This window comes from Salvelinus sp. IW2-2015, linkage group LG18 (assembly GCF_002910315.2).
Source record: "Salvelinus sp. IW2-2015 linkage group LG18, ASM291031v2, whole genome shotgun sequence".
Classification (NCBI taxonomy): Eukaryota; Metazoa; Chordata; class Actinopteri; order Salmoniformes; family Salmonidae; genus Salvelinus; species Salvelinus sp. IW2-2015.
The window spans coordinates 12464003-12474416 of NC_036858.1; the positions used below are offsets into that span (position 1 = coordinate 12464003).

The window sequence follows — 10414 nt, forward strand, 5'->3', positions numbered from 1 at the left end:
TGAAAATTACCAAGTAAAATAAATACGAATCCCAACATTTGACTTTCTGACTACATACTGTTTGGACCACTTATTCACATGATTTGTGTCGCTATCAGGGAACATGGCATAACCCTGCTGGGAGACCAATGTTTCTATACACAGACCCTATGTCCTGGGGGCCATCTTGTACATCAAGCTGCTTCACCCTGCATACACTCAGACAGGGGAGAAATGCCAACCTCTCCCGGCTGCACACTCGCTGTAGAGTTGTATCCACCAGATTACCCATGTACAGACAGTAGGTCTATACCAAGTGTAACCAGTCCTTTTACTGTGCAAAAACTTTTTACGGTATGTGGGACTAACGCCCTAGGCTTTAGCTCAGTGAGCTAACACTGTCTTGAGTTGCGTGGAAACTTTGGGTTCAATACCCGGTCAGTAACATTTACATTGAGCACGGCAGTGAATAATGGCCTCCTTTCATGTCTAGGTTTGGTTGAAGGAAGATTAAGGCCGTGTGGATTTCAGGAGTCCGGTTTGGTGGAGCTCTCCATGCATGGCCAGATGTAACAATCCACATYGACTGATCACAGGCTTAGTTTTAGTGTCAAAGCATGAAGAGAAACCGGATCTGCTACAAGGAGGACTATACAACTATACAAGACATGGTTGAGAAGTGCTGACAAAACACTGCAAGGAATCTAGTATAGAATTGGAATCCATAAGACAGCCTTTAGTCAATTTGTACAAATAATGTTGAAATGAATACACAAGTCAAAACAACAGTCGATAAAACACATATGCATTATGATTTAGYCACATATAAGAGAAGAGCCGTGGCTGGATGTCAGTTTGAGATTTTCCCCTTAGAAGAAGCAAATTAAGACTAGGAAGCACACCTATAGGCTGAGAGGAATCTGTTTGCTCATGCTGATGAATGCCACTTGAGTAAATCAGAAACTGAGGCTTGGGTAACGAGAGGCCACAAGATGGCAGTCTTGTATGAAACCCCACAGAGCCCAATTCCCTTTTTCTTTTACGTCACTCACTCCACTTGCTCACATCTGGGCAAATCCTAACTTCCATTTAAGAAGAATTTTCACTGATGGCAATCGTGACTAAGAGAACACAAGTGAAACTAAGTTATGATTTGACCACAGTGACCACACTATCAAATCCAGAGTGGATTACCTAAATGTAGTATTTTCAGACCTGTGATAAAAACTACTGTGGAACTCTTGGGGGTCCCCCCTCCAGTATACACTGAGTATACCAAACATTAAGAACCCCTTTTGCCATCAGAACAGCCTCAATTCATTAGGGCATGGACTCTACAAGGTGTCGAAAGTGTTCCACAGGGATGCTGGCCCATGTTGACTCCAATGCTTCCCACAGTTGTGTCAAGTTAGCTGGATGTCCTCTGGGTGGTAGACYATTCTTGATACACACAGAAAASTGTTGAGTGTGAAAAACCCCAGCAGCGTTGCAGTTCTTGACACAGACCCGTGCGCCTGGCACCTACTACCATACSTTGTTCAGAGGCACTTAAATATGTTGTCTTGCCCATTCCCCCTCTGAATGGCACACATACACAATCCATGTCTCAAGGCTTAAAAATCCTTCTTTAACCTGTCTCCTCCCCTTCATCTACACGGATTGAAGTGCATTTAAAAAGTGACATCAATAAGGGATCAACGTTTTCACCTGGTCAGTCTATGTCATGGAAAGAGCAGGTGTTCTTAATGTTTTGTACACTCAGTGTATGTCAGGACAGTTCTGTTTCATTGGGCTTTCCAGTTACGTATGTTTTCCTCTAACATTGCCCGAGGACAGACTCAGTTTTTGGAATGTAGGAATTCCAGATAGTAATTTTTTCCTCCAGAATTTAATGACTTCAATATTCCTCAGAAAATCTGCTGGTCTACACAGCTTTTCCTAACCAAAATCATAAAATCTATGTAATATATGAACATTAAGTTATTATTAATGTMATTTGTCATAATTTGCCAACCCAGGCTCCATTGTCACTTAACACTGCTGCCAAATTATAACACCATGCCAACACATTTTAAAAAGATGTGTTTYAGATGGTCAAGTTGTTTCAAGATCCTTTTCATGTTCATATTACTATRCATGTACTATGTATGTATTCAATTAAAATGTGTCTATAATTCAGCCCATTCAATTGCATTATTTTTACACTTCCAACAACACTTTCACTACAAAGGATACTACAAAGAAACGTTGACTGATTCAACTCGATACTGTACAACTAGTATTGTGATAGAAAGGGAATTCCCATCAACTAGTATAAATATAGTGGGTAAAGGATATGATGGTATCTAACAACTTGCGTTCACTGGTCGGTCAATTGTATCAGCAAATTCCTTGAAGTGTCATCAACCCAAAGGCAATGAACATTCTGATAGGTGAGTAGTACAAGTCCCTCCTTCACTGCTGGTAGACTGACTGACTGCACAACAACTGAATATGAGAAAGAATGCAACAAGTAAAGTAAAATGTGGAATATATTCTGGTAGACAATTTATTAGATGGACAGCTATTAAACGACAAAAATGTAAAATTAGGGTGTTTCAACTTTTTAGTTCAGACAAAAGTTATTTCAGAGAAAGAAGGATACTTCAGACCAAGTCAAATAGCTGATGGAATCAAGGCTACCATTGAGTTATCACTGTAAAAGATAGTTTGAAGTTATAGCTATGGATTTATTTTTAAAGGTGCAGGTATTTTTGACAGGGGTTCCTGTTCCTCTGATGCTATTTTTAACTAGGTTATACTCACGGGGATGTGTGTAATTTGCTAGGGCAAAGGGGACAGATATTGCATATTCATATCAACCAATGACCACAGAGTTTCATCACATCCCCCGACTTCTACATTGCGTTAAACCGGAGGTTCGGAAGCTATAACAGAGGCRACGTTGTTCTCTACAGTTTTCGCCATTCTCTGCAACATGGCCAGCTACGGTCAAAGCGCACCGATCTTGGAGTATTCTGGCGARGCGGGTCAACTAGTCGACGATCCAGAATTCAACCTGTCCGTAGAAAACAGCCAGAGTTTGATCGAAAAGGTGTTGAATGCTATTCCTGAGACGCACACATCGTGCATTCATTCTGAGGTAAGTGGATCGGCCTCGGCTAAGCCCACTAACGTTACTTCTGCCCGTGGCAGGCTGTACCAGACAGTACCGTTCATGTATCTGTGGGGAGAGTGAGCTGTATAGGCCTAATACAATCAGATGTATTATCATTCTCCATATTACATGACATTTATATTTAATAGCATACACAAGCCTTGAATAAGCTATTACCATTCTGGACGATGTTTTTATGTCTATGGTGATCTGTGCGTGCACAAAAAAAATGGCACTTGTAGCCTATATAGGCCTACTATTACGCACAACATGTATACATTTTTGATAGGTGGAATCAGTTATTAAGCATTTAATGGACGTACAATGTTCTAATTCTAAACATTGGTTTTCTAATCATGTCTTTTGGCTCTCAGACCCTGATTCTTAACTCGAGCAGTGAGAACAGGAAACTACAATACCTGGCGATCAACCTTGGCATCCCCTCTGCTCCCACACTCAAAGCCTTGACAGATAACTTTACTTTGGTGAGCATCAGACTCTGCACTACAGCCTCTATGCCTAATTCACGTGAATATGAAGACCAGGTTCAGGATGAAATATGTTACTACCTGGAGCCTATAGTACTATAGTGACGGCCAGRCCTGCCCAGGAACAACTCCAGGCCCGGATTAGAAACTATAAGAAATATGGCATCTGAAAATGATATCAGCCCTAGAAACAAGGCATTGCTTTGACATTTGAGGTCTCTCCATCAGGAGACCTGTCTGAGACGTATGTCAGAGGGACTACAGATGCACCAGGACCTGCTAAGAGCTGTCGTACAACGCCTGGCCAACACAGAGAAAATCACTGCACTACTGACTGATATCAGAGATCTCCGCATCCAGATCAACAGGGTGAGGCTCCCTGTAAAACKACTTATACACCATGCACGCATACACAGTATTATAAAATCCATTGGATTCAAATACTGTTCATACATAAATGCTGATTGATTAGAGTTCTGTGTATCTCCAGATGCTGAAAGTGGTCCAAGTGGCRGAGAGCCCGGTGGCGGTGCAGCCCACAGCCACAAGCCTGGCCTCTCATCTCACTGGGGACTATGAGGTTCAGGTAGCCACACATCTGACTCTGGTGCAGCTCCAAAGCTTTGGCCAGGACATAGTCCGCAGTCTAAGGAACATAGCCCAAGCAAATGGGGAGAGGGATTGATCCAAAACTGACTTGAAATTGCCATGTTTTTATGGTGATCTATTTTTTTACATTTATTTATGATCTATTTATTATTTAGTCTATTTATGATTAGATGTGTATTTATAAAATGCTTAAAATATAATTTAAATGTTTTTTTACACGTTGCAATTACAGTGCATTTGGAAAGTATTCAGACCCCTTGACTTTTTCCAGATTTTGTTACAGTACAGCCTTATTCTAAAATGGATTAAATCGTTTCCCCCCCCTCAAATCTACACATATAATACTCCATAATGACAGAGCAAAAACAGGTTTTTAGAATTTTTAGCAAATGTATATTTTGGAGCGGCGGGTAGCCTAGTGGTTAGAGCATTGGGCCAGTAACCGAAAGGTTGCTAGATCGAATCCCAGAGCTATAAAAGGTAAAAATCTGTCATTTTGCCCCTAAACAAGGCACTGTTCCTAGGCCATCATTGTAAATTAGAAATTGTTCTTAAATTTATTTAACTAGGCAAGTCAGTTAAAAAAAAATAATAATACGGAAATATCACATTTACATAAGTATTCAGACCCTTTACTCAGTATGTTGTTGAATCACTGTTGGCAGTGATTACAGCCTAGAGTCTTCTGGGGTATGACACTACAAGCTTGGCACACCTGTACTCCCAATCTTCTCTGCAGATCCTCTCAAGCTCTGTCAGGTTGGATGGGGAGCGTCGCTGCACAGCTATTTTCAGGTCTCCAGAGATGTTCGATCGTGTTCAAATCCGGGCTCTGGCTGGGCCACTCAAGGTCATTCAGAGACTTGTCCCGAAGCCACTCCTGTGTTGTCTTGGCTGTGTGCTTAGAGTTGTTGTCCTGTTGGAAGGTGAACCTTCTCCCCAGTCTGAGTTCCCGAGTGCTCTGGAGCAGGTTTTTAAATAATTAATTTAAAATAATTATTAAGTAATTTGCTCTGTTCATCTTTTCCGTGATCCTGACTAGTCTCCCAGTCCCTGCCGCTGAAAAACATCCCCACAGCATGATGCTGCCACCACCATGCTGCACCGTAGGGATAGTGCCAGGTTTCCTCCAGACGGGACGCTTGGCATTCAGGCCAAAGAGTTCAATCTTGGTTTCATTAGATCAGAGAATCTTGTTTCTCAGTCAGAGACCTTTATGTGCCTTTTGGCAAACTACACATGGGCTGTCATGTGCCTTTTACTGAGGAGTGGCTTCCGCCTGGCCACTCTACCATAAAGGCCTGATTGGTGGAGTGCTGCAGAGATGGTTGTCCTTCTGGAAGGTTCTCTTATCTCCACAGGGAAACTCTGGAGCTCTGTCAGAGTGACCATCGGGTTCTTGGTCACCTCCTTGACCAAGGCCCTTCGCCCCCGATTGCTCGGTTTGGCCAGGCGGCCAGCTCTAGGAAGTCTTGGTGGTTCCAAACTTATTCCATTTAAGAACGATGGAGGCCACTGTGTTCTTGGGAACCTTCAATGCTGCAGACATTCACCTCAGGATTCACCTGAGCTCAATTTCGAGTCTCATAGCAAAGGGTTTTAATACTTATGTAAATTTTTTTGGGGGGTCACAAGTCCTCCAAATCATGACCTGCCAATCCGCGCTCCTTAACAGCTGCCCGCTTATCCCGGGAAACCAGCCGCACCAATGTGTCGGAGGAAACACCGCTCATTTGACCACCGAAGTCAGCCTGCAGGAGCCCGGCCCGCCACAAGSAGTCACTAGAGTGTGATAAGCCAAGTAAAGCCCCCCCGGCCAGAACTGCCAATTGTGCACCGTCCTATGGGACTCCCGGTCACGGCCAGTTGTGACATAGCCTGGGATCAAACCTGGGTCTGTAGTGACACCTAAAGCACCTTAGATCGCTGCGCCACTCGGGAGKCTTTGTTTTTTATTTTGTATAAATTAGCAAACATTTCTAAAAACCTGTTTTCGCTTTGTCATTATGGGGTATTGTTTGTAGATAAATGTAATCCATTTTAGAATAAAGCTGTAACATAACAAAATGTGGAGAAAGAGAAGGGGTCTGAATACCTTCCAAATGCACTGCAAGCCTACTCAATTATTCACCTGTATGTTTTGTGAGCAACCCTTGTAGTAAGCTTCATAAGCTGTTATCAACTTTTGTCCCAGAGTGTCATTGAGGAAGTTTTTTTTTTTTAGGGGTTATACATGAATCCACCATTTGTATTTCATAAGTTCTTTGAAAATGTACTGTTTTTACAGAGACAATTGCTTGCAAGTATCTGTATGTTATACTTCATTTTGGAGTTATTGGTACATTTTATTTTGTCAAATGCAATGCATTAGCGCTCACCAAATATAGACTGAACAAAAATAAACATGTAAAGTGTTCGTCCCATGTTTCATGAGCTGAAATAAAAGAACCCAAAAATGTTCAATATGCACAAAAAGCTTCTTTCTCAATTTTGTTTTGTTTACATCCCTGTTAGTGAGCATTTTTCCTTTACCAAGATAATCCATCCACCTGAGAGGTGTGGCATACCAAGAAGCTGATTAAACAGCATGATCATTACATAGGTGTACCTTGTGCTGGGAACAATACAAGGCCACTCGGAAATGTGCAGTTTTGTCACACAACACAATGCTACAGATGGCTCAAGTTGAGAGAACATGCAATTGGCATGCTGACTGCAGGAATGTCCACCAGAGTCTGTTTGCCAGAGAATTGAATGTACATTTTTCGACCATAAGCCACCTCCCAGTTAGGGTTTAGAGAATGTGGCAGTACATCCAACCGGCCTCACAACCGCAGACCACGTGCATCGCGTCGTGTGGGCAAGAGGTTTGATGTTGTCAACGTTGTGAACAGAATACCCAATGGTGGCTGTGTGTTTATGGTATGGGCAGGCATAAGTTACGGACAATGAACACAATTSCATTTTAGCGATGGCACTTTGAATGAACAGAGATATCGTGATGAGATCCTGAGACCCATTGTGCCATTCATCTGCTGCCATCACATCTTTCAGCATTATAATACACGGCCCCRTGTCGAAAGGATCTGTACACAATTCCTGGAAGCTGTCTCAGTTCTTYCATGGCCTGCATACTCACCAGACATGTCACACATTGAGCATTTTGGGATGCTCTGGATCGACATATGACAGCGTGTTCCAGTTCTTGCCAATATCCAGCAACTTCGCACAGCCATTGAAGAAGAGTGGGACAACATTCCACAGGCTACAATCAACAGCCTGTTCAAACTCTATGCAAAGGAGATGTGTCACACTGCATGAGGCAAACGGTGGTCACACCAGATACRGACTGGTTTTCTGATCTACACCTTAAAAAATATACATATTTCTTAAGGTATCTGTGACCAACGGATGCATATCTGTATTCCCAGTCATGTGAAATCCATAGATTAGGGCCTAATGAATTTATTTCAATTGACTGATTTCCTTATATGAACTGTAACTTGTTGCATGTTTCATTATATTTTTGTTAAGTATAATTACAAAAATGAGGTTTGCAATGACCAAATATGGTAGGACAAGGGTTGTCTAGTAAAAGCAGTTGTTCCTTAAAAGCCTTGTGTCTAGATGCTTGGTTGACCGTCTACAGAGGAAATGAAGGATTATTAGACAGTGAGTAAGCATCTTCTGTSAACCCGAAAGTAACATTTAGACTGTTACGTCTAATGACATCACTTACTCCCCCCCATCCAGGGATTTCATTTAGGAAGTTATGCAAGGCTAGATGACCGATAAGCACGAGCTCACTAAGAATCAAGAGTGGGGTGTTCCTTCAAARGCCCGGGGAATATCATTCAGAGAGCCTCACACCACCATGTGACAGTGAAGAGGTTGAACATGTGGGATTATGGTTACTGTGGTCGTGTTCATTTGGCATCAAACGGAAGAAAATGGTCTGAAACAGGGATTAACTACCAATAACAAAAGCTTATTTTCATTTTCAGTTGCAAAACGTTTTGCTATGATGTGCCCTAAAGAATACGGCCCTTTATGTCTCAAAACAATGCCATGTGATCATCCGTCATGGGTAAGGCCCTGTGTTTTGGTTATTCATGTCATATGACCTAGGTTTTTTCCTTATCCAGAAATGAGAATAAGACACAACATCTGAGGATGGTGCTGGACCATCTGACTTAAAGCTTTATCAAACTGTCCCCTTTTTATAAGGTTAAAATCCAGGTCATGTGACGTGATTAAACAAAACACAGGGCCCTAGTGATGGGATAGTGACATTCAGTAGCCATATGTTTGATAACGACAAAAACAAAGCAAGCAAAGGGAGGAAGTCACTGTAAACAATGTTACAGGTAGGTAACCTATTACTCCCGCTTCAGTAAAAGACCCAGAGTTGCCTCTGCTGCAGAGGACAAGTTTATTAGAGTTAACTGCACTTCAGATTGCAGTCCAAATAAACGCTTCACAGAGTTCAAGTAACAGACATCTCTAAATCAACTGTTCAGAGGAGACTGCGTGAATCAGGCCTTCATGGTGAAATTGCTGCAAAGAAACCACTACTAAAGGACACCAATAAGAAGAAGAGACTTGCTTGGGCCAAGAAACACGAGCAATGGACATTAGACCGGTGGAAATCTGTTCTTTGGTCTGATGAGTCCAAATTTGAGATTTTTGGTTCCAACCGCCATGTCTTTGTGAGACGCAGAGTAGGTGAACGGATGATCTCCGCATGAGTGGTTCCCACCGTGAAGCATGGAAGAGGAGGTATGATGGTGTGGGGGTGTTTTACTGGTGAAACTGTCTGGGATTTATTTAGAATTCAAGGCACACCTAACCAGCATGGCTACCACAGCATTCTGCAGCAATAAGACATCCCATCTGGTTTGTGTTTAGTGGGACTATCATTTTTTTTCTCAAAAGAACAATGACCCAACACACCTCCAGGCTGTGTAAGGGCTATTTGACCAAGAAGGAGTGATGGAGTGCTGCATCAGATGACCTGGCCTCCACAATCACCTGACCTCAACCCAATTGAGATGGTTTGGGATGAGTTGGACCGCAGAGTGAAGGTATAGCAGCCAAAAAGTGATACGCATATGTGGGAACTCCTTCAAGACTGTTGGAAAAGCATTCCAGGTGAAGCTGGTTGAGAGAATGCCAAGAGTGTGCAAAGCTGTCATCAAGGCAAAGGGTGGCTACTTTGAAGAATCTAAAATCTAAAATATATTTTGATTGGTTTAACACTTTTTTGCTTACTACATAATTCCATATGTTATTTCATAGTTTTGATGTCTTCACTATTATTCACAATGTAGAAAATAGTAAAAATAAAGAAAAACCCTTGAATGAGTAGGTGTCCAAACTTTTTACTGGTACTGTATATACTTTCTATTTAAGTGAAAATATTAGAATTCTGAAAAATAAATCAGCATACTGAAAAACACCTATAAAATATCTTAAATTAATTTAGAAGGTATTCATTTCATGASGCGTTATTATAAAGATGACAATATGTACACTTTTTATGAATACTGATTCCAAGATTGTGAAAACATTTAATTTTACAGTTTTGTATTACTGACCATAGAGACTATTGAAATGAAAAACCATAGAGACAATCAAAATGAAAGAAAACCTACATTCAAATGAATGATGAAGCAATCAGGATTACATAACAGTTGTTAACCAACTTCGGAGTATCGTGAAACTGGCATTTCTATGCCAAAGTGATGAAACACCATCTACGCGGAGTCCCAAGCTTTGAAGGGTGAATCCTAACTTCCACTTGGTCAAATCTTCTCTTAGTCTCACATTGCCACTAATGCATGACTAAGTAAAATGCTGATTTATGTGTGAAGCTGGTTCCGCCCCTGAGTGACTGGGGAAATAGAATTCATGGAGAAGGCAGAGGTGGGTGAGCTGAGCCCTGGGAACCATCAGGGGTCTATAAGGCTAAGCTGGCCTTTGCTGCTACGCTCCTCCCCAAGGGCAGAGTCAGGTCAGTGATGCCCAGGACCACCGTTATGTTGGAGGAAAAAGGGGGAGGCTTGCAAGCCGAAGAACACCATCCCAACCGTGAAGCATGGGGTGGCAGCATCATGTTGTGGGGGGTGCTTTGCTGCAGGAGGGACTGGTGCACTTCACAAATAGATGGCATCATGAGGAT

General features: G+C 42.0%; 1 protein-coding gene across 1 annotated transcript; it reads left to right on the top strand.

The window, feature by feature from the left end:
* Positions 1–2566: 2566 nt before the first annotated feature.
* On the top strand, positions 2567–6696 carry csf3a (colony stimulating factor 3 (granulocyte) a). The gene is made up of 4 exons (XM_024008886.3): positions 2567–3121; positions 3511–3621; positions 3853–3993; positions 4115–6696. The coding sequence occupies exons 1-4, from the start codon at positions 2957–2959 to the stop codon at positions 4307–4309; spliced, it is 612 nt and encodes a 203-aa protein (XP_023864654.1). The 5' UTR covers positions 2567–2956; the 3' UTR covers positions 4310–6696.
* The last annotated feature ends 3718 nt before the right edge of the window (positions 6697–10414 follow it).